The sequence below is a fragment of the Podarcis tiliguerta genome (assembly GCF_965153285.1).
Source record: "Podarcis tiliguerta genome assembly, chromosome: 8".
Classification (NCBI taxonomy): domain Eukaryota; kingdom Metazoa; phylum Chordata; class Lepidosauria; order Squamata; family Lacertidae; genus Podarcis; species Podarcis tiliguerta.
In genome coordinates this window covers 8,333,458-8,358,129 of record NC_139541.1, presented here as the reverse complement: position 1 = coordinate 8,358,129, position 24,672 = coordinate 8,333,458, and the positions used below count along the sequence as shown (strand labels likewise).

Here is a 24,672-nt window from a genome sequence, read left to right as displayed (position 1 = left end):
TCTTGCTTCTCCCTCTCCTCCTAGGCACACTATATACGCTTTCCCTGCTCCCCCTCAGACCCGGCGAACTACATTTCCCGGTGTCCTTTGCGCGGGCCGAGAGCGGCCTGGCCGGGGACAGACTGCAGCAGCCGCCGAGTGGCAGAGGCGGCGGCAGCGGCGGCGATCTCGGTGGCTGCCACTTCTTCTCCCGCCTTGCCGGGCCGAGCCTCTCCTCCTCGCTTCCCTTCCCTCACAGGCCGCAGGAGGCCCGAGGCGAGAGGGGCCGGTCCGGCGCTCTCCCTGGGCGCCTCCCCGCTTGTCACGAGGCGGCTCCACCCCGCGGCGGCGACCGCCCTCCCCCTCCTCCTCCTCCTCCCCGGCCGGTCCCGCTCCTCGGTTCCGCGCAGGATCCTTCCCGAGGGCCCTCTTCGTCCTCCTCTTCCCCGCCCCCGAAGTGCCCCCGGTGGGGGGCGGGCCTTGAGGGTTGGGGGAGGACCTTCCTCTCCGTGGCCCCCGGGGGACCCTCAGGACGGAGGGAGCGAGGGGTCCGCAGCGCCGTGGGGGCGGGCGTCCTCGCCGTCGGGGCGGCCGGGGTCTCCGCCAGAGGAGCGCGTCGGCGCCGGCCATGGAGCCCCCCGGGCAGGTCAAGGACCGCATCCTGGAGAACATCTCCCTCTCCGTCAAGAAGGTCAGCGGGGTGGGGAGGGGGGGTTATTGGGGTGTTGTTGGGGGGGGGGGAGACCCATCCCGCCACAAGGGTGCCCTTCCCAGCCCCACTTAACCGCCGTCAACAGACACACACAGCCGGCCATCCCCATCCCAGCATATTTCTCTTCCTTTCACCCCCCTACTCCCAATTCTTATTCGTTGTAATTACTATTACATGTCACTCCTTATTCTTGTTCGCTGTTGTTGCTGTTATTCGCAATCATTATGATTTGTTATTAAGATCTGTCAGTTTTCTTGTCCTTTTGCTACCATCAAATTTATGACCTTTTCTGTGAACTGCCCTGAGACCTCCAGGTATAGGGCGGTATATAATTATTATTATTATTATTATTATTATTATTATTATTATTCCCCCCCCCCCTTTGACAGGCAGGCTCCAGGGTTACAGCCATCGCTTCACTTTCAAAATTAAAAGCAGTTAAACCAAGAGCAGGGTAGGTCACAGGAATCTGAGTCACTTAAGAACTGCTTCATGGGCTCCTTTCGGGGAGGAAGGGCAGGTTATGGATTTAATGCAATATAAATAAAATCGAGAGGTGCTATCCGGTACGAATTAGACTCAGAGCGGGACCCGCTGAAGTTGATAGGCGTGGTGGATTTTTGGCCCATTGGTTTCAGTGGGTCTTCTCAGAAGAGGACGCAACCCATTGTTGACGTACCGCAACAATAGTGTTGTTAGTAACGTCGTTTCATCATTGTCACATGTTGTTGATGTGATTAGCCACAGCAGCATAGTATTTCTTATAATACTATTAAATCAGCCTTTTTTAGTTCATTGCAGATTACTCAGTCCTTTCCCTGCTCTCTCTTGATAAGCCTTCTATGCTGGGGAATTGTTGTGGGCATGGGGGAAGAAAGTCAGGGGCAGGGAAGCTGCCATAGAATACAATATGGGATTCTCCTGCTGGTGTGGCTTCTTCTGAACATTACCCATCCAGGAGCACCCTATCAGGGCCCACCCTATGGTAATGATAACTGCTCAGGCTGTGCTTTCTGACCATTTCATCAAAGCTGTCACCTCTGTTTTAGCACCATATGACATCACTTAACCAGCATCCCTGGTTGCGACCATTTCCCGCATGGTCTGCCTTTGCGCCCACAGCCCAGCTACTTTGCTCTCTTGCTTCCTTATCCTAGCTGGACTGTAATAAGCCTGGGTATGCAGTCTCAGCAACAAGCAAGCTGCAGCACATGTTGGATTTTCAGTGGGCCAAAGGGCTGCTTTCTTCAGCAATGGATGTTTTTAGAGAAGCCTCTGTTCCCATTTTACTGACAACAAACCGAGGCTGAAGGCAAGGGCTGCAGCTCAGCGGTGGAGCACCTGTGCAGAAAGTCCATGGCATCTCCAGGTGGGAGCATCCCCTGCTCAAAACCCTAGGCAGTCAGTGTGGGTCATCCTGAGCCAGGTGACCAAGGGTCTACCATCCTAAGAACGTACGGCCAATTGTCCTTGCTGTGGCCAACCAGATTCCTTTGGAAAGTCTGCAAGATGATGGACCTGAGTTCAACAGCATCCTCCCCCTGCTGTGCTTCTCAGCAGCTGCTATTCTGACTGTTTGGCATGCAGCTGTGGATGACAGGTATTTGAGTCCAGCAACATCTGCAGGGTACCCTGATGGCTCCCCACCATGACAGGCCTTTCCCCAGCAGGAAAGCCTCAGTGATTTGTGGAGCTTATCTCTCCCAACCTCTTAAACAAGCAGTTGCCTTCAATGGGAGGCACTTTGCTCTCTGCTGGTCCTTTGCTGCTTGAAGAAACAGCCCATTGATTGGCAGGAAGGAGAGCCAGCAGTGTGTAGTTCTCATAATTCCATTAATTGTGTTTCCCAGCACTGCATCATCCAGTCTACCAGTCATTCTTTCTTCTCCTTTGCCTTTTGTAACCTTTTCCCTGCCCCTGACTTTCATCCCCCCAAGCCCATAATAACCCACTTATCCAAATGCACAGGCCATTCTGTGCAATATCTGCAGCCAGACATAATATGAAGGGGAAGTGCCTTTGGATAATATATTTAGTTTGCAGAACTAGGGTCTTATACTATCTAGATCTAGCTATCCTTTGCCATGACTTTGCTTGGTTGTAGGGAACTAGAGGCAAGACTATCCTCTTCGTTACCAGACTGTGCCTTTTATATTCACTGCTGAAATCCTTTTTTTTTAAAAAAAGGCTTCATCCTTTTACTAGATATGGCCTTTGGATTTCTTTATACCCTATAGTGCTCATCCTTAGCCTTAATCCTAACTAGGGCTGGCAATATATCATCCAAAACTGGATTGAAGCCAATATTGTGATACCGGTTTCATAATTTTTGACTTGGCAATATGTTGTGAATCATGATGTGTGTGTGTGCTATGCAGAAATCATGGTGCAGGAAAAACTTTGAAGCAGGCAATGCCTCTACATAGCTCCATCCTTATTTCAGATACTGTGATGTATCGGTATATTGCAACGTTTAGCTGGTGACATATCACGATGTTGAAAACCAGATATTGCCCAGCCGTAATCCTAAACTGGAGACTCTTACAGTGGTTTACAAAACAGTAACAAAAAGTAACTCACCCTTTGTGATATACGTATATATGTGTAGTCAAACAGCAATATTCAAAGCAGAGATACACCTGTGCAATGCAAATATTTAAAATGTTCAGATAACTGTGTGTGTGCATTCATAAGGCTACTATTGCCCTGACATCTGTCATTCCAGGATGTTGCAGATATTATGCACCGCTTCTTTGCTCAACTTTAGTCCTTTCCACATCCAGGAACAATATGTTCATTTTGGCGTCATCGGGATGTCTCAGATTCTATTAAGAACCGGTCCAATGCAGGCAGGGGAGTGGGGTTTCTTCTGAAAGTACATAATGAACACCTTAGCCATTGTTGGTAGGTTAGTCACTGTTTCTACACGGTCCTCTTTGATGGCTCCAGTTAGATAGCGTAACACGCAACATAAAGTAATCACAACTTAAAACCGTTTAAAGCAATCAGTTAGCAGTTCACCCTAGATACCAGCAAGGCGATGTCTTCAGACTTCTCTTCTCTTTCATCTTCTCTTCCCCTCTCACTCGCTCAACTCCTCCACCCTCCACCAGCCCCTTGCTCCACATAACCGCTCCTGTCTTCCCCAGGCAAATCCATTTCCACTTGTCCCACAGCAGTTGCACAAATTGCCAGTATTTCATGGCTGGCTCTTCCCACTCAACACGAAATATTGCATAAACTCTAGTGCTGGGTTGGGGAATCTCCAGCCTGTGGCTTACCAGACCTCCACATTTGGCCCATGTGGGTTTTTTGGTCATGCCCACCTGCTTTTTTCCTGTGGCTGCAAAGCAGAGAAAATGCAAAAACCCTGTAAACTCCTTTCCAAAATTCTGAAGGAAGCAGGTAGAGACCCCAAAACTTTCATAAATTGCTGTCTGGTAGTTTTTTCCTCATAAAATTGGGTCTCCATGAGTTCGTACTGTAAAATCGCATCACCCGGGGCTCATTTGTGAGGGAAGGGTGGAATATACAGTTAATCAGATGATGGGCCTAGGTTTAATTTTATAAGATGCCCAAATGTTCCCTAACACCACCCTGGGAGGAGAGCATTGCTGCAACTCCTTCATCCCTCTTGTTTGAAAGTGGGTGGCATAATGCAGCGGGTGTGTGAAGGAGTATTGCAAAATTCTTTGGCAAGAGTTGTGGTCTTTGCCATTGCATATGTGCTAACCTTTTGTGGGCTTTCCTAAAGCACCCTGGGGTGGTAACCAGGTAAGTCCTATTCGGCGTCAACCCATTAAAATCAATGACCCCAAGATAGTCACATCCACTAATTTCAGTGGGTCTACTCTGAGGAGGACTAACGTGGAATGCAACCCCTGGAAACTGTCATTTCAGCAAGAAACATAGTTCCCTGGGGAGGGGGCTGCTGCAGCTCATCTCAGCCCTAGGAATTTGCAATGAAGAGTGGTATTAAAGGCTTGATTTCTTTCTTTGAGGTGAATGGGGAACAGCTGCATAGCAGGTAAATCCATTAATGAGGTTCGGTCAAAGGGTCCTGAGCTTCAGTGGCAGGAACATGGTCTGCTGTGTTTAACAACTTCTGGGCTGCTTTATAAAACAAGAGTTTCCCACCGGTGCCAGACTGTGTAGCCTTTGTGTTGGGTGCTGTGTCAGGGCAGCCACCAGCAGGTGCATGGAAGATCTGTGATGCAGAGGAGTAGGAGAAAGGTGCTGAGAGTGGCGCCTTGTAGGAGCAGAGCAGCTGTTGGCTGTGTTGGTTGCTGGGCACAGGAGGAGGGACGCCAAGGCTGGGAGTTGGAAGAGGGAGCTGTTGTCATTCCTTCCTTGTCTCCTGCAGCCTGCGGCCAGTCTGGCATGGCATGTGGCCAAGGAAGGGGCAAACGCTGGCATCCAGGCAGCGAAAGTGAGGAGGGCTGCTGTGTGATCAGCTCTGAGCTCTGACAGGGCCCCCAGGTACTGGAGCAGGACCCAAATGGCCACCGAAAGAACGAAATGGAGAAGAGCAACTTTCCAGCTCCCGCGTTACCATCAGCAGAGTTTCCTCCAGCTGTTGCCGTGAGCAGAGAATGCTGTCAAAAGCACATTCCCTCCTTCCTCTCTCGAGAAGTTTCACATCAGTACAAGGGCCAGTTTGCAGAAGTTGGCTGCGGCCAGCCAGCCGCTTAAGTGGGGAGCCCCTTTCCTCTAGGGGGGGTTTCAGTGAGCAAGCCACAGTCCTCCTCCTCTCTGCAGGGCCCTCTCTTAGTGTGCTTTCCAGGATTTTGCCGCATGGCAGGGGATCTATGGCCTCCCTGCAACCCCCCACTCCGTCCTTTGTGAAGTGGTTGTTCCGTCCTCGAAGGAGCAGTCATATGCTTTGCGTCAGTCTCAGCCTGCTCAGCTCATGAGCTGCACCAGCCGCTGCCTTTCTGGACTTGTTCCAGTCTTTGGAATCTGCCCAGCGCTGGCACCCGAGCACTGAAGAAACTGGCTCAGAGTTGCCATGAAAGGGTCTCTGGTGGGCATCCCCCCCATCCCATGTGGCCCCCTGTGCCCACAGAGCAGGAGCATGGCAAGCTGAGTTATGTAGTGTTGATTCATTGATCCATCTAGTTCAGTGTCACCTGCTCTGACTGGCAGCAGCTCTCCAGGGTATCCGACAGAGAGAGGCATTTTGCTCGTACCTGGGGCCTTCTGCATGCAAAGCATGAGATACCAGCCCTCTGCCCTGGTGATGTATGGACATTGCAGAGACCCTGCTTCCCTCCTGGTCTGAGCAGTTGTGGGCCTCACCCCACCCCCAGTTAGGGACTAGGTGTTCATGAAAAGTATTCCACAGAGCAGTAGGCCCCTCAGCACTCCATACAGCAGGGGAGGCTGGGACTGACCCTCTTGTCATGGGGTTATTTTCCATCAGCTCTGAATGGTCAGCCGGGTTCAAGCCGAACATCTCAGCCGGGCGTCTGTTTACGGCCCTCTCTCTGTTTGTGTGTCCTGCCTGTGAGTGCGCTTGGGCAATCACATGGGTGTCTCTTAAACATGGACGCCGTTTGTTTTGCTAGTCAAAGGGTTTATAAATAGCTCTGTGACTCACCAGACCAGCATTCCCACAGGAGGAGATTTTGCCCTGTCACCTTATGGGTCAGCTTTGCTTGGTGGCATCAGCTGGGGCAGAACCTGATCAGTCAAGTACTGCTTGGCAGGATAGCCAGTTGACACGTGAATCGACACCCTGGTCAGGGAGGGAGGTCCTGCTTCCTGCCTTTCCTGCTGGTCGGGATTTTTCAGCCCCCCCGGAGCAGGTGTTTTTACCAGAACATGCAGTTGTTACCCCATTGGGTGCAGTGTGAGAAAGTCATATATATAAACTAGGTGCCGAATGGCTCCTTAAAACCAAAGTTAGTCACCAACACAGGGTGCTTAGTTGCCATTTTTGGGCCAGGAGGCTCTGAAGTCTTATTTTTCAAATGATGGACTGACTGTGATTAATTCTGGCTAGTTCAGATGGCAACCATGAACCTGGTATAGAACGCTGAGAACTTAAAGAAGAAAAACCATTTGATCCAGGGACAGTCCACATATATTGGCCTGTTCCAACCTCTCTTTTTTTAATGGTTACACAGACCATTCGTAACATAAGCATATTCTTCACAACTGTGAGCAGGGCAGTGGGGTGGAGGAAGTGAAGACAAGCGACAACAATTAACTATATCATTGTTCACTGCTCCTTTTCCAGAAAGGCTCCTAAAATTCATTCTGATTGTGCAGATAGAATATAACTGATTGAATTCTACAGGATGGGGTATTAGTGTGTGAAAACAGTCGAGATCCAATGATTCCCAGGCATGTACCTCCAGATGGTGGAGATGTCAGGCAGCATACGGTGCCCAGGTATCTTCACTTGACGCAAGTGACTGATAGCCAGGTGCAAAATGACTAGTTTTGAACACCGCTTGGGTGCTGTTCTGCATCCACACCAAGGGTGTGATAGTGTGGTACAGTGGGTATTGCTGTACTGGGGCCAGGCCTAGAGCCAGTAGTGCGGTCGGACTCTGAGATTTCCTTTATGGTTGGGAAAGAAAGGGTTGTATCCAATTAACATTTATTCAGAGTAGATCCATTGGAATTAATAACTATGATTAACTTCAGTCCTTTAGTTTCAGTGGCTCCCCAGGGTTTCAAGCAGGGGAGACGCTGCCAGGGCCTGGGACCTTTGGCATGCTTAGCAGATGCTCTGCCGCCGAGCCCCCTTCCCTGTGTGTCCTCCCTGTTGCTTCCCTTGCACTTGCTGCCATTAGCCCCTAGGGGGCAGAGCTCCAAGAGGCAGCCAGGCCCCACCCCCTCCAAGCCCCACCCCCTCCAAGCCAGGAGCAGCTCTTCCTTGCGTCCCCCTCCCCTCCTTGCAGTCTCTGCTGGAGAGCTTCTGTGCAGGTACACTTTGGGACACACCCCTTGGGTGAGCAATTGCAAAATGGGCGACGGGAGCTATGGGGTGTTGCCTCTCCTGCCCCAGGCTCTCCCTGCGATCCGATCAGCTCGTCGCAGGAGCCTCATTCAGCTGAGGCAGCGCATTGCTTGGGTGTCCCTCCCAAAACCTGTGAGGCTGGGAACCCTGGCTTAGGGAGAAAATGTCCCTCCCATCTTGCTCTGTGCGTCTGATTGGCCGGGAGAACTGTCTGTGTACACAACTGTATCCCAGCAGGCATACAGAGGTGGTCTGATGGAAGGTACCCACAATAAATATCTCCCCCCCCCCCTTGCTGCACTGTTGGGCCCCTCTAGTCACCTGCAGGAAATAGCTCACAGCCAGAGTGCCTGCCTTGCAAGCAGAAAGCTCCAGGTTCAATCCCCGTCAGCAGAGCCAGTGTGGTGGTGTGGTTAAGAGCGGTAATCTCGTAATCTGGTGAACCGGGTTCGCATCTCCGCTCCTCCACATGCAGCTGCTGGGTGACCTTGGGCCAGTCACACTTCTCTGAAGTCTCTCAGCCCCACTCACCTCACAGAGTGTTTGTTGTGGGGGAGGAAGGGAAAGGAGAATGTTAGCCGCTTTGAGACTCCTTTGGATAGTGATAAAGTGGGATATCAAATCCAAACTACTCTTCTTCTTCTTCTTCTTCATCTTCAGGCCGGGCTGGGAAAAGCCTTTTGAGCCTTTGAGATGCGTCTGAGCTCCTAGGTGCTTGCCCCCTGGACCCCTCTGGGGTGTCGCGATTCCTGCATTGCTACCTTCCAGCTCTACCGTTCTATAATTCTACAAGGCAGAATGCTCTCCCCCCAAAACTCATTCACTGACGTGTTTTTTCTCTTTCTCTCACCCTTAGCTACAAAGCTACTTCGCCGCCTGCGAGGATGAAACCCCGGCCATCAGGAACCACGACAAGGTCCTGCAGAGGCTCTGCGAGCACCTTGACCATGCACTGCTGTATGGGTAAGGCAGCCAGGCCTTCCTAACCACTTTCCAGTTCGGTGCTCAAAATATTCCCAACCCCCAGTGCCACTCCTCACTTTGAAAATGTTGCAAAGGTGAAGGAACACTTGGTGAATTAAGAACCCGGCTTGTTTGAGTGGCACTTGGGAAGGGCTCTTACCGTCCCCCCCTTCCTTGTTCTGCCCACTTTATGAGAGAACTGGTGAGCATTTTCTCTTAAAGCAACAGGCTAGGCGTAAAAGCCCTGCCAACTTCAGTCAAGAAAAACTGCCAGGCAGACGTTAAAGTCGCCAAAATCTCAGTGCGCTTCTACAGATCTAAGGTGCAAGTTCACTCGCAGTACGACGTACGGTTCTCATCACCACGCCTCAGAGAAGTACTGTTTCTGTGGGACAGGAGGCAGACAGGTGTGGAGGATTCCCTGGTCCTGAATGGGGTAACTGTGCCCCTGAAGGACCAGGTGCGCAGCCTGGGAGTCATTTTGGACTCACAGCTGTCTATGGAGGCACAGGTTAAACCCGTGTCCAGGGCAGCTGTGTACCAGCTCCATCTGGTACGTAGGCTGAGACCCTACCTGCCTGCAGACTGTCTCACCAGAGTGGTGCATGCTCTGGTTATCTCCCGCTTGGACTACTGCAATGCACTCTACGTGGGGCTACCTTTGAAGGTGACCCGGAAACTACAACTAATCCAGAATGCAGCAGCCAGACTGGTGACTGGGAGCGGCCGCCAAGACCATATAACACCGGTCTTGAAAGACCTACATTGGCTCCCACTACGTTTCTGAGCACAATTCAAAGTGTTGGTGCTGACCTTTAAAGCCCTAAACGGCCTCGGTCCAGTATACCTGAAGGAGAGTCTCCACCCCCATCGTTCTACCCGGACACTGAGGTCCAGCACCGAGGGCCTTCTGGCGGTTCCCTCACTGCGAGAAGCCATGTTACAGGGAACCAGGCAGAGGGCCTTCTCGGTAGTGGCACCCTCCCTGTGGAAGGCCCTCCCACCAGATGTCAAAGAGAACAACAACTACCAGACTTTTAGAAGACATCTGAAGGCAGCCCTGTTTAGGGAAGCTTTTAATGTTTGATGTATCACGGTATTTAAATATCCTTTTGGAAGCCGCCCAGAGTGGCTGGGGAAACCCAGCCAGATGGGCGGGGTATAAATAATAAATTATTATTATTATTATTATTATTATTATTATTATTATTAGTGAAAACGAAAAGCCAAATGACCGACGGAGCAGCTTCCCTGTGAAGAGAGGTCGCCACGTTTGGTACTTGCTAGTGTAGGGAGGGAGAAAGGTGGGAAGATGGGATAGAGGCGTGGAGAAAGTGGGCAGAGGGGAAGCTTTTCAGATCCCGCAGAAGCTGAATGGCGAGAGATTCAGGACAGGCAGGAAGAAGAAGAAGCTTATGAGTTCTCACAGAGCCCCAAGAGGTGGTGATGGACTCCACCGCGGGCAGAAATTCATCGAGGGGAGGGGGGGGGGCTATCAGTGGAATTGCTAGCTACTGCAGCCACAGCCTTCCTCCAATATCAGAGATGGCAGGCCATCTGAATGCCAGCTGGTGGGGAACAGCCATGGGGCTGTTGTGCTCACGCGCTGGCTGTGAGACCCCTGGAGGCGCCAGATTGGCTGCTGTGGGGCAGAACTCTTGTCTTGATAGGCTTTTGGCCTGATTCAGCAGCTAAGCTCCTCTGGTGTTCTTATAAGGTGACAGGAGTCAATTCATGAGCAAGTTGAGTTAGATATTTTGGGTCTGGGCTGGATTTCTCCTGAACATTTTACAGTGGTACCCCGCAAGACGAATGCCTCGGAAGACGAAAAACTCGCTAGACGAAAGGGTTTTTCGTTTTCTGAGGTGCTTCGCAAGACGGATTTCCCTAAGGGCTTGCTTCGCTAGACGAAACGGCCCTGCCTCTCATGTCATGGCGACGCGCACTGCACGCACGCACACTCGCTTCCCCGCTCCTCTGGCTCCCTCCCACCTTCCGGCTGATGGTTAGTGCCTCGCGCCGCTGCCCACCCCCCTCGCGCGCTCCCCTCAGAGAGCCGTTGCTGCCAGCGCCTCTCTCTCCCTGGAGTCGCGCTCCTGAGCCCCGCCGCCCTCCAGCAGCCGCCTCGCACGGTGGCCACAATGCGTGGGTGAGTCTGAGGTACCGGCTGCGGCAGCTGTCCTGCTTCTCCCCGCCCCTCCCCGCCGTTGTCAGTGTTTAAATGCAGTGGTGCTTCGCAAGACGAAAAACTCGTACAACGAAAAAGCTCGCGGAACGAATTAATTTCGTCTTGCGAGGCACCACTGTATCTGGGGCTGCGGAGGCAATGAAAGGAAGTCAATGTGTCTTCCAGGCTGTGTGGCCGGTCCCCCTTACAATTCAGGAAAAGTGACCTGTTTTGCCTTTAGAGTGCCCGTTTTAAAGAGAAAAGTTTGCTGGGATGATGAGTTAAATTCTTCAGGGGAGCAAACTCTTGTCTGACAGAATGCCTGGTTTCAATAATTATTGTAACTGTGTATTTTATTCTTTTTTGTGTATTTTTATTTTGTAATGGTTCCAGCTACACATAAATAATATTCATATTGCAGGCTGCGCTGTTAAACAGCTCTGAGGCAGAGGCCTTGACAGAGTGGCCGTCCTCCATCACCCTGTTTTTACTCCTCTGTTTCCGCAGGCTGCAAGATCTCCCTTCAGGCTACTGGGTCCTGGTGGTCCATTTCACTCGCCGAGAAGCCATTGAGCAGATCGAGCTCCTGGAGCACGTGGCCACCAACTTGGGGCGCAGTAAGTGCGGGCCAGAGCCTGGCTGGCAGCCGCCTTCCTGGGATGTAATGTGGCATAGTGTTTGCGTTGCATGTTTTCTGGTTCAACTTAAACCCAACCTGCGCCCTAGGATCTGAAGACAAACCTCTCCTTTGCATCCTGGCTGCCAAGACTGGAGCACTCAGGATGCAGGAGAGAAACTATGGAACTCTGTCCTTCAGGGGGTCCCTTTGGCCCCTCTCTGCCTGCCTTCCACCACTCAGATAAGACACTTTTATTTAGGCTAACTTTAAATTTGCCTAGTTAGGAATTGTCCTAGTCCTACTCAGAGGAGACGCATTTAAATTAAAAAACCAAAAGTAGTCATGCTCCTTAACTTTGACAGGTCTACTCAGAGTAGGGCTAGCATTGGCTACAATTCTGGATTTTTAATGGCTCTATTCCAGTTATTTTAGCTGTTGTCTCTTTTCCTGTGGTCTTTTATTATTATTTTTAATGCTGTATTGCTGTTGTTTCGGGGGTTTTTTAAATCTGCCCTGAGCATTGCCATTGTTGCTTTCTTTACTGTAGAACGAGAGAATATAAACTCTCTGAAATGAATGAAACACATCTCCTGTTCTAAGCTGTTGCTCCCTTTGGGCTCCTATCCAAAGGACTGATCCAACCTTCCAACTGCCAGGCCACTGGCTGGTTCCACAGTCCTCCTCACAGGCACTCCCCAGGCCTACTCTGACCATGTTGTGTTGAATCTGAAATACATTGGGACAGGGAGGGGAATATGTTCCCTAGACCCCTCTCTGCTGACACAAGGACATGCAAGCTTCTGAGCTGCACTGAGATCTTTGCCAGGCTGCCAGCTTTGTACAGAACCAGGTTCCTTAAAAGGGGCAAGGATGCTCTGATCCGGTAGTGTTTTGCTGGTTAAAGCAGGGGCTGATTTAAGGCTGGCACCTTTTTCAAAAGGGCTTAATCCTGGGACATTTGATGGGCTTGGCCTTGTGTAATACAGAAAAAGCTGTCTTGTCCTGCAACCCAGGGTTAAGGAGCAGGGCATGGCCAGGCCCAGAGTGCATGGCTTCTCAGCACCTCTTGGCAGCAGCTGAGCATTGTCTCATGATGACATCTCGGAGGCATTACCCAAAGCCTGTGTGTTGAGTCTGATGCACTTGACATTTAGCCATGGCGGGTGGGAGGTTGCCTGTTCCTCAAGCAGTGCCCGTAAAGCCATCTAGAGTGCACCTTTAAAGCCCTATACAGCCTAGGACCCTCATACCTGCGGGACCGCCTCTCCCGGTATGCCCCACAGAGGAACCTACGGTCTGCAAATAAAAACATCCTGAAGGTCCCAAGCCTCAGAGAGGTTAGGCTGGCCTCAACTAGAGCCAGGGCTTTCTCGCTGCGGCTCCAATCTGGTGAAATGCTCTGTCACAAGAGACTAGGGCCCTGCGGGACCTGACATCTTTCCGCAAGGCCTGCAAGACAGAGTTGTTCCACCAGGCCTTTGGTCAGGGCTCAGCCTGACTCCCTCCTCTGGCAACCTGCGCAGAATTTTGCTTAACGGTTGCCATTAATTTGATTTTAATTAATTTTATAATGAAATGTTGGGTTATTTGATTGTTTGATTATTTGATTGTTGTTAGCTGCCCTTAGCTTCGGCTGGGGAGGGCGGGATATAAACAAAATTTATTATTATTATTATTATTATTATTATTATTATTATTATTATTATCTCCTTTTCTGCCCCCCCCCCCCCTTGCAGGCCGAGCATGGCTGTACCTGGCCCTCAATGAGAACTCCCTGGAGAGCTACCTGCGCCTCTTCCAGGAGAACCTGAGTCTGCTGCACAAGTACTACGTCAAGTGAGTCTGGCACTGGGATGGAGAAGGCACAGCTGCGCTCCCCCCCCCCCTTAATGTTCAAACAGTGTAAGGGAAGTGCAAACTGTTGAGTCGGCATGTTTTAAAATACATACAACTATTCCAGTTCACTGGTTTCTTTTTCTTTTTTTTAAGTTTTTTATTTATACAACAAGAAAGACAAACAAACAAACAAAGAACACACATACCAAATTATACACAAATCACAAAAACAACCATAGACACACAATACTCCTAGCAGACAATAAGACATCTATTAGTATTAACACTAAAGACCCGACCTCCCGTCCATTCCATACTTCAAATTCATATTACTTATTGCCAATACGCATTTTTTCTTATAATTAAACTTATTCTCATTAAATCTAATTTCTTATATCTACCTTACAACTATTACTAATAATAATAATAATTTTTTATTTATACCCTGCCCTCCCCAGCCAAGGCCGGGCTCAGAGCGGCTTACAAGCAATAATAAAAACAAGATGAATGATTACAACTTAAAAACAAAAGTAAAATACAACATTAAAATAATGGAACATTAAAATATTAAAATGTAGCCTCATTGTAGGAGGAGAAGGAAAAGAAAAAAGAAAGAGAGGGAGGGAGGGAATCAAATTGGCTCCAAGCCAAAGTTATTACTGAAGTTCCTCGAATGCTGCAACAGAATTTAAACTACTATATTTATTTTTCAGATATTCTTTGAAAACCTCCCATTTAGAAACAAATTCCTGTTTTGATTTATTCTTTATTTTTTCTGATAAACCATCTAACTCAGCATATTCTGTCAGCTTTTGGATCCAATCTTGAATAGAGGGGATTTCATTACTCTTCCATTTTGCTGCGATCAAAACTCTTGCTGCCGCCGTGGCATATAAAAAGATACCCTTCCTCTTTTGTGGAATATCCAAATCTGTTATTCCTAGGAGGTAGGCCTCTGGTTTTTTATTGAAAGAGATCTTTAGCATTTTTTTGCAGTTCTGCATGTATACTCTCCCAGAATACCTGTATTTTCCTACATATCCACCACATATGGAAGAATGTTCCTGAGTCTCCGCATCTCCAACAGTTACTTGATACATTTTTATACATTTTTGAAAGCTTCCATGGTGTTAGATACCATCGATGTTGCATTTTTTGAAAGTTCTCTCTAATCGTGTAACAGTTTGTGAATTTCCAATTGATCTTCCATAAATTTTCCCATTGGGTCATGGTTATTGAGTGGCCAAAATCCTGGGACCACCTCACCATTGCCACTGTTTCCTCCTCCTCCTTGACCGTCCAGTCCAGGAGGAGTCGGTAAGTTTTGGAAAGGGTTTTTCTTTTAGAATTTACAAGATCAGATTCAAATCGGGAAATTTCTGTTGAGAACCCCTTTTGTTTGTCAGATTTAAATTTTTCAAATAACTGATGGTATTGGAACAGTTCACTGGTTTCTTAAGTAAATCGTCTTCTTGAATGCACCACAGAAAACACACAAAGTTTACATTATTGGGTGTCCCCACTTAATTGAATATTGCAGTTCAACAGACTTTGGGTTATTGGGAAAAGGTTTAAACGGTACATATCGTTAGCGTGGGTGACTTACTTTCATTTTCTAAATGAAATTCAAATAAACACACTAATTCAGATTCCATTTGGCTGAGGGTGCCAGAAGACTTCTCTTCTCTTTTCTTTTTTTACATAAAAACTTAATGATTTTATTTAAACAAGACCCGCAAAAGGAAAATGTTTACGACAGCGTAGCACAGTTCAGTTCAGAATACCAGATAAAGAAAACTTTCTGATTCAAAATTTTCTGGAAAACCAACATATTTGCCTTCAGTGATGTTGCAAGGAGTCCGAACAGACAGATGTGCTTATTGTGACTTCGAATATTAAATGGAAGCCTTTTCAATCTTTCCTTCCTTGCTGAACTTGCAGAATTTGTCTTTTTGGATTGCAGAAGGAAGGGACAGATCAGATGGGAAGAGGCTGGGCTTTGTTTTTACCTGGGTGGGCCATGAAAACTCCGGGTTCTTGGATGACCAGCTTCAACTTCTCTCTCCCACAGGAACGCTCTTGTCTGCAGCCACCATCATTTAACCCTCTTCCTCACACTGGTCTCTGGTTTGGAGTTCATCCGCTTTGATTTGGACCTGGTGAGCAAATCTTCTCCTCTTGCTGGAGAGTAGCGGAGAGACACACACACACGGAAGCAGCAAAGAACAAACTCTTGATGCAAACCTGCCCTGTATTTTTCAATCCCCCTGGCCCCCATTTGACTACCCCTGTCTTTGGCAGCACAACTTCCATCAGGCTTAGAATACATGCACAGAAATTTCCATGCCTCCTTTTGAGTTGCAGCATCTTGATGATGCCACGAGGAAAGCTTAATCCACCTCCTGTCTTGAATTTCCTGCATCTACGGCCAAATAAAGATGCTGCATTGATTTTTTCCCCCTTTTGAAAGGCCTTTGCTTCTTCTGTATTACATTAGCAGCATTTAAGAAGTACTTTGCTAGACACTAGGACTAAGAGCCCTGTGTGGAAAGTGATTTACTGGGCTGGCAGGAGAGAGAGACTCAAGAGGGACCCCTTCATTACATTGGCTGTTCAAACCCCTTTCGCTACAGCCTTCTGATTGAGTCTGGACCAAAGGGGAGCAGCATTTCGCCTTCCTTTTATTCCTTAGGTACCTAGAGGTGTGTCCTGAGCTTCAGTGGCGAGCCCTTTTCAAGGGCAGGCCACCCCTTCCAATTAATTTGCCAACCAGGTGCATCAGTGTCGAGGAAGCTGCAAGCAGACCCTTTCCCCACAAAGATGCCTCTCCCAGGGCTCTGGGTACTGAGACTTCTCCCTAGTCGAGTTACCCTCTCTTGTTCTTCCTTAATAAGCAGCCCTCCGAGCGCTGGCATGACTGTGGCTCCAGTTCTCTGCAGCAGTGCTTGGAGGCAGCTGGCCACATGCAGGTGCCCTAAGAGAGGTGGCGCCTGGAAGCAGGATGGTGGCAGCAGTGAGCAGCCAGCTGTGCTGCCAGCAGGGGCTCCTTAGGGGAGGCAGGTCAGGAGGTGGGTTTCTCCATTCCCTAGATGAACAGTAACCCCAGGTTTTTCCCTGGCCCTTCCAGGATGCCCCTTACCTGGACCTGGCGCCCTACATGCCGGATTACTACAAGCCTCAGTACCTGCTGGACTTTGAGGACCGCCTGCCCAGCTCAGTCCATGGCTCAGACAGCCTCTCCCTCAACTCCTTCAATTCCGTCACCTCCACCAACCTGGAATGGGACGACAGTGCCATTGCCCCCTCCAGCGAGGGTAAGTGGGGTGCAAGGGTTCGAACAGGGCTGGAGGAGGCCAGGGGGTTGTTGCACAGTGCCCAGGCGACTGAAGTCTGCAAGCAGAAATCCCTCCTCGCTCACGAAACAGCAGTTTGGGGCGAAGGCACAGAGCGTTAATCCAGTTTGGGTATCTAGTAGTCATGTTGTTTCTCTGCAGAGAGAAGGGAGGGAGCGTGGGTGATTTTGCTAGTAGGATATCCCAGCCCTCTGTGCTGGAGAGCCAGAGCGTGGGTGGCATCTCCGTGGGCAAAACCCAGAGTGGGGGAGTTACCTGCAGCCAGGTCTCTCCATGGCCTAAAAGGCTTCCTCTTCGATACACATGAATGGAGTACTTATCTCAGAGTGGTGTGTTTAATAAGGTATTTCAAAATGTCATGCTTGGGGTGTCTCCCCACCTGATGCTGGTTAAGCCTCATCTGCCTGTGCTGTAGAATGAACTGGGTAGTCCCAAGGTGCTCGACTGGACTGTACCACGTTTGAGAGCCAGTCAGGGGAACCACTTTTTTAATGCCCTCTTGCATTCAAAAAACCAACAAGCAAGCAGGAACAGACCCAGAGGAATAGGAGGCAGGCACAACTAAGGAGTAGACCGAACATGAATATTCCTCCCTGGTAAACTGCCATGTTTGTTGCTGGCGATGATGGCATTTCCTTTCTGGAAGTTTTGTATTTGGGGGAGCATTTGGAAACTGGCACCTCCCCCCCCCCGCAGCCTGGAGTGGTATAATCCAGCCACAGTTCCCCACCTCTCCTCTGCCCCATGCGTAGACCTGTGCTGCTGGGAAGAACCAGCATGATGTAGTGGATGGATTGTCAGACTAGGGCCTGGGAGACCAGGGTTCGAATCTCTGCCTGGCCATGAAGCTCACAGGGTCACTGCCTTTCAGCCCAACCTACCTCGCAGGGTTGTTGTGGCCATTAAATGAGGAGGAGGCAAACCATGTATACCACTCTAGAGCTCCTTGGAGGAAAAAAGGTGGGATATAAATGCTATAAATAATAAGAGCAACAAACTAGCACCCCACCTCTGCCCCCCTTGACGCCCCCCTTGCACACACTACTGGCCATTTATTCCCCACCCCTCCTTCAGCCTCCATTTCTAACCCTCCTTTTTTATCCCTCGTTTTGTAGATTATGATTTTGGAGATGTGTTCCCTGCAGTGCCGTCCATGCCCACCACAGCCTGGGAAGGTGCGACGAGCTCGCCCGCTTCTCCGTAGCCGTGCTCTCTCTGTGCCGCTTTTGTTTCCTTCGTCAGAGCTTGCCTGCATGCCCCGCCACGGGTCCCTAAAGCCGCTTGGCGCCCCCAGGGGGAACCAGTGGCTCAGAAGAGTGTGAGGTCCCTCCCTCCGCCACTCCTTGTGGGGTTAACAGGGGCTTGGCACTGGGTGCTGCGGCACTTTGGGGAGCGAGGGCTCTCCCCCTCGCTGGCCCTTCCCCGCGGCCTTTGACCTCCCTCTCCCTCCTAGTGGGGCCAAGTCCTGAGTGTCTTTAACATCCTTTCTGTGGCTTTGTCTCTGCAGCATGAGATGCTGGGTGTCCTCCTCGTCTCCAGATTAACAAGCCTTCCAAACCCTCTCTTTCTGCACAGGCATCGGTGATCACCTTCTCCCGGGCCACTAACCGCTTTCTCTGTTCCAACAGTGCATGGGAAAGACCCCAAAGAAGCCATCACTTATTTGATTGCCACCAAACCCCCCTTTCTCCACTGGCAGCCTCGTTTTTTAAGCGGGCCCATCTCTTTTCTCTGCTCTCCCTCTTTATGGGCTGCCTCGGACTCTGTGCCGCCGCCACCTCCTCCTCCTCACAGGGCTTTGCAGCAGAAGGAAACCAAGGACTCTCTATTAGAAGCTGCTCTCTGTCTTGTTTGTAGGCGAGCTTCTAGTCCTTATGATTGGAAAGGGAAACAGGGAGGACAGGACAGCAGAAATTGCCAGTGGGAAGGTTCTCAGAACGTTGAGTTGAGGCTCCCCCTTCCCGTTTTCCGTTCTCTTCCAAGAGCAATCTGCCTACCAACCCTCAGGGTTTGGGGCACCTGTTCGTGGCTGATATTTGGTTGCTTACAGGGCAGCTGAATGGGACTGCTCCTCTCGCCTTGCTTGGAGCCAAGTCCAATCCCAAGGTAGCTCAGCACTCAGGGGCATTTCTGCACTACAATGCTGTAGTTCTTTAAATAACTGAACGAGCTTGAAAACCTGTGAGTTCTGTGCAAACAGGCATTAAAGCATCAGGGGGTGCTGAATAAGACTTTTCAGTGCCTTTGCCAGATTGTAATGCCATGTAATAATAATAATAATTTATTATTTATACCCCGCCCATCTGGCTGAATTTCCCCAGCCACTCTGGGCGGCTCCCAATTGAGTGTTAAAAACAGTACAGCATTAAATATTAAAAACTTCCCTAAACAGGGCTGCCGTCAGATGTCTTTTAAAGATAGGTAGCTGCTTATTTCCTTCACATCTGAAGGGAGGGTGTTCCACAGGGCGGGTGCCACTACTGAGAAGGCCCTCTGCCTGGTTCCCCGTAACCTCACTTCTCGCAATGAGGGGAACCACCAGAAGGCCCTCGGAGCTGGATCTCAGGGTCGGGGCTGAACGATGATAAGTATCGCAATCTGTGATAAGTTTCCAAAACTAGTTTTAAACCGAAACCAATGAGCACTAGTGATGTAGACGAGTCCTCCTCTGATTCCTGGCTGCTTACTTTGAATGACCCTGAGTTGTCTCAGGAGGTCTGCAGGGGGCACCAAAAACCAACCCTCTTCTGGGGATCCTTCATGGGCCACTTTTCCCCCAGGCTTTGCTTCTGGCTTCAGGACCTTCTTGTAGGGAGGGGGGAGCTGAATCACACACTGTTGCTTTTTCTCCTCCTCTTGCTCAGACGGAGACCTAACAGACACCCTCAGCTGCTCGCGCTCCACAGCCTCCGAGGTGAACAACTGCCGAGCGTCGGCCAAGAGCCCAACTCAGCAGCGCTACAACCCTTTCAACGAGAAGGCGGAGGCGTTGTCCTCCATTGAGACCACCCCAGTCCACTCTGCCTCCCAAGAGAAGGCAGACCTCATGACGACGGAGGGCACAGACCAATCGGAGAACTGCATGGAGCTGGAGGTCATAAGGTCAGCGGGGGGGGGGCAGAAAGCCCAGGGTTCCCTGGCCAGCTGGAATCCTATGAAACTGCTTATTATCATAATTATCATTATCATTATCTTTTTTTTTAAAAAAAAAATTCAAAATATTAAAGAGAAAAAACTTGAGCCATATCCATATATGAGATTCTCTGAATCTCGTGACTTCCCCACCTCCCCTGCATGGGTGCTTAAAATGGTTTTTCTAAACTACATATCATTACGTTCTCCAGTTTTCATTTCTCTAAATTATCCATATTTTTCGTTTCTATGCAAGTTATTTTTAAAGTCCAGCTAACAATGGTCTCCTAAGTAAATAATAAATTTTCCCCATTCTTTTTCAAAGTCAATATCTTCTTGATTCCTGAGTCTCCCAGTCAGTTTTGCCATTTCAGCATTTCAGTTTGGCTTGCCATTTTTCCTTGATCAGAACTCTTGGTGCTTTCCATCTTTGGGCTAGCATTATCATCATCATCATCATCATCATCATCATCCCAGGGCTACAGCAATTTAAAATTCAGCGGGTGGCGCTGTGGGTTAAACCACAGAGCCTAGGACTTGCCAATCAGAAGGTCAGCGGTTCGAATCCCCGCGACGGGGTGAGCTCCCGTTGCTCTGTCCCTGCTCCTGCCCACCTAGCAGTTCAAAAGCACGTCAAAGTGCAAGTAGATAAATAGGTACTGCTCTGGCGGGAAGGTAAATGGCGTTTTCGTGCGCTGCTCTGGTTCGCCAGAAGCGGCTTAGTCATGCTGGCCACATGACCCAGAAGCTGTATGCCGGCTCCCTCGGCCAATAAAGCGAGATGAGCGCCACAACCCCAGAGTCGGCCACGACTGGACCTAATGGTCAGGGGTCCCTTTACCTTTACTATATTAACAGTTGAAGCAAGTCAGAGGAAGAGACTATGTCCTAAAAAACCTCGCTTCTTGAGGGGTCAAAGGTCAGAATAAAGGAGTACCTCTTCAGCATTCCTGTTGCATTGGGCCATTCTTCCATCTAGCTGAGTCCACTCCTGACAGTCAGCAGGTTTGCAGTCAGAGATACCAGGGAGGTGGATAGGATTCACTGCTGAGCTATTGTCCCCTCCTTAAAACATATTATAAACTACCTTGCTCTATCTTGCTCATGGCTGGGCTAACTGTGGCCCTCCAGAGGTTGCTTGACTCCAACTCCCTCCAGGCCCAGCATCGCCTGTGGTCAGGGAAGATGGAAGGAGCTGGAGCCCGGCACCCAGAGTGCCACAGGTTCCACACCCCTGCGTTCAAGAGGAGGCAGAGTTGTGATGGATGTAGGCAGGGACAGGAGAGGCAGATGACGATCTAGTTTAGGTTTGGGGGAGCCGTGGCCTTCTAGATGTTGCTGGACTTCAATTCCCATCAGCCCCAGCCAGCTGCTTCTATTCCTAATAAGCCTAGGGGGGTGTCCTTCGGTATGGGACCAAATATTCACGCTGGCTGAGTTCTCTAGAGCAGTGTTCCTCAACCTTGGGCCTCCAGCTGTTTTTGGACTACAATTCCCATCATCCTTGACCACTGGTCTTGCTAGTGATGGGATGATGGGAGATGTAGTCCAAAAACAGCTGGAGGCCCAAGGTTGGGGAACACTGCTCTAGAGGGCTGTCGCTGCCCCCCAATATCCTCGTGGCCTGATGCTGCCCTTATGGCTCACTGTGCTTCTACTTCTCCATCTCTTTTTTATTTTATTTATTTTATTTTCAGGTTCATGCATTTCAATTTTACAGTCATTTTAACATTTCAAAACTTGACTTCCTTCCCCCCTTTCTGCGGTTCCTTAAATTTATTTTTAATACCTTCTGCGTTTCCAAATTATTCATTTATTCATCTACTTTAAATATGTACTCTTTTAAAACTGCAGATTACAATAATCTTGCCAGTGTTCTTACCCGTTTACAATTTGTCTGTAAATATTCAATAAACCATTTCCATTCTTTTATAAAAAGGTTGCTATCTTGATTTTTCATTTTTTTCCGGTAAGTTTCGCCATTTCTGCATATTCCATAAGTTTTTGTATCCATTCTTCTTTTGCTGGGACTTCTGCTTCTTTCCATTTTGGGGCAAGTAACATTCTTGCTGCAGTAGTAGCATACATGAATAAGTTTTTGTACATTTTGGGTGGTTGTCCCTATAATTCCCAAAAGGAAAGTTTCTGGGTTTGTTTTTTTACAAACGTTATTTTAAACGTCTTTTTCAATTCATTATATATCATTTCCCAGGAAGCTTCAAGACCACCACATGATAAAAAGAACCTTCTTTCTCCTTACATTTCCAACACTTATTTGATTTAGAGTTATACATTTTTGCCAATTTACTCGGTGTTAGATATCTAACATCTATCTATCTATCATCTATCTATCTATCTATCTATCTATCTATCTATCTAATACTTCTCCATCTCTTTGTAGGCTAGCTAAAAAGAAGAAGGCAGGCAAGAAGAAAAAGGTCAAGACCGAAGAGGTCAGACAGGAGGACCCCAGCACCACTCCCAACTCTTCTGTGGCCCAGGCTGGAACTCAAGGGGCAGGCGAGGGGGACAAGTCGGGCACCGGAGCCAGGCGGCAGGAATCTGGCCTGGAGGCCAACCCAGATGTCAGCAGCGAGAGGAGCTCCGCCCTTCCCCAGCTGGGTCTATGCATCCCAGAGATGAAGGACACCTCCATGGAGAGGATGGGGCAATCTCTGAGCAGGGTGATTGACTCCCTGGACGATGCCGGGGGGTGGAACCGCTCCCTCGAGCCCCCGGACCAGTCCTTTCGGACCGTCTTGCCAGAGGAGGCCCCCTCGGAGGGGCCACCCTCTGGCAGCGTTAGTGAGGGGATTTCGGCCCCCATGGATTTCTACCGCTTTACCGTTGAGAGTCCAAACGCTGCTTCGGCAGGTGGTGGCCGCCATGACGCTGCAGGGGATGGTCAACCGCCACATGTTCCTGGTGGCCCTCAAGCTGCTGGAGAAGAGGAGGAAGGAGGAGGAGGAGAAGAGGCGGCTGAGCCACGCATAGCAACGGACTTGCAGGAGGAGGAGGTGGTGGAGGTTGAGGCAGGCAGTGTGGAGGCCCTCGGTAAGCTAAAGGGAGACAGGGCCAGCCCCTCTCCAAGCAGCGCTGAGGACTCTGGCGTGGAAGAAGGCCAGGGGAGCCCTTCTGAGGCAGCCCACCCCTCCGAGTTCAGGTAAGTGGCCGCACAGAGGGAACCAAATAAAGCTGTCAGGAAATCCAGTCCCGCAACAGCGGGTGGAAGAAGGTGGGAGCCTTTCTGACCCAGGGCAGGGTAGGATGGGAAGGGGAAACGGTTACAGTGGTGCCTTGCAAGACGAAAAGAATCCGTTCCGCGAGTCTCTTCGTCTAGCGGTTTTTTCGTCTTGCGAAGCAACCCTATTAGCGGATTAGCGCTATTAGCGGTTTAGCGGCTATTAGCGGCTATTAAAGGCTTAAGGGATTAGCTGCTAAAAGGCTATTAGCAGCTCAGTGCCTTAGAAAAAGGGGGTAGGGAGCGGAAAAAAATCGCAGGAACTCGCAAGACATTTTCGTCTTGCGAAGCAAGCCCATAGAGAAATTCGTCCTGCGAAGCACCTCCAAAACGGAAAATCCTTTCGTCTAGCGGGTTTTCCGTCTTGCGAGGCATTCGTCTTGCGGGGCACCACTGTATTCCCCTTATAATTGAGATGTATGAGTTTCTCTACCTGAGGACAAAATGGTGGCTGGCTGCTTCTGCTTGGTCTCCTGAGACAAGGAGAAAAGACCGGGGGGGGGGGGGAGGATTCTCGGTCATCTTTTATCTGTCTGGCAAATTGTCACTCCGGCCTGCTAACCTCACGGTGGAGCCGTTCAGCCTGGAATCTCTTGTTGGCTGCATTCACTTGCTGATGACAAAGAATCCAGATGGCGTAGCCGACAAAACATTGCGTTGTGTAGTTTTTGTGTTTTTAAAAACCCAGGCAGCTTCTCTGACTTGCCACAACTGAGGTGCTGTGTTGCCCAAGGTGGGCTGGCAGAATTCATTTGAGGCTTCCAGCTGCAGTGGTACCTCGGGTTACATATGCTTCTGGTTACATACGTTTCAGGTTACAGACTCCGCTAACCCAGAAATAGTACCTCGGGTTAAGAACTTTGCTTCAGGATGAGAACAGAAATCGTGCAGCAGCGGCGCAGTGGCAGCAGGAGGCCCCATTAGCTAAAGTGGTGCTTCAGATTAAGAACAGTTTCAGGTTAAGAACAAATTAAGTTCTTAACCCGAGGTACCACTGTACTGTGCCTTTGATTAGGACCTTCCCCTGTGCGACATCCTCCTCTCGTTCCCTCCTGCTTAGTGACAAGAAACTGCCTTTGAACTGCTCCTCGGTTCATCATCCCCTTTTCCCCACCCAGGCAAAACGTCTTTAATTTTACTGGCTTCCTCTCATTATTTACTTACGGGTTTTTTGTTTATCATGAAATTGTATTATATAATTACTGGGGGGGGGGGAGGAATGAGAAGAAAAGAGTCTCCCCTCCTCCTCTGTGGGAACAAGAACTAAGCTAGGGGCGGTTGCATCAGTATTGAGAGGGAGGAGCCCCAAGGAGGAAGCTTCTAACTCAATTTGAAGGAGACCTGTCCTGAATAGGGCTTTCTTCTGAGCAAACATTGGGGAGACTTCTGTCCTTAGTGGCATGCAAGCACTTACATTTTTGACTTGGGGTGACGGTGAGGGTGTTTCTGCTTCCAGCCCAAATGCAAAAGGGTCAACTTTGAAGAAGAATACTGATCATTGGGTGAGGGAAGCATTGCTGGATAATATACCCGTATTTTTCGCTCTATAAGACGCACCAGACCATAAGGCGCCCCTAGTTTTTGGAGGAGGAAAACAAGGGAAAAAAATATTCTGAATCTCAGAAGCCAGAACGGCAAGAGGGATCGCTGCGCAGTGAAAGCAGCAATCCCTCTCGCTGTTCTGGCTTCAGGGATAGCTG

At 49.5% G+C, this 24,672-nt stretch overlaps 1 protein-coding gene across 2 annotated transcripts in view; it reads left to right on the top strand.

Moving 5' to 3' along the window:
- The first annotated feature begins 87 nt into the window (after positions 1-87).
- The window catches only part of PLEKHM2 (pleckstrin homology and RUN domain containing M2), a 37,058-nt gene continuing 12,473 nt past the window's right edge, over positions 88-24,672 (top strand). The window contains exons 1-9 of one of the 2 annotated variants that reach the window (XM_083453812.1): positions 88-670; positions 8,518-8,624; positions 11,299-11,408; positions 13,147-13,246; positions 15,318-15,405; positions 16,374-16,560; positions 17,715-17,774; positions 19,464-19,701; positions 22,133-22,894. In XM_083453812.1, the coding sequence (XP_083309938.1) occupies positions 608-670; positions 8,518-8,624; positions 11,299-11,408; positions 13,147-13,246; positions 15,318-15,405; positions 16,374-16,560; positions 17,715-17,774; positions 19,464-19,701; positions 22,133-22,894 (1,715 nt within the window). In that variant the 5' untranslated portion in view covers positions 88-607. The remainder of the gene's footprint in view (positions 671-8,517; positions 8,625-11,298; positions 11,409-13,146; positions 13,247-15,317; positions 15,406-16,373; positions 16,561-17,714; positions 17,775-19,463; positions 19,702-22,132; positions 22,895-24,672) is intronic. The other variant, XM_083453813.1, reaches the window with a different exon arrangement.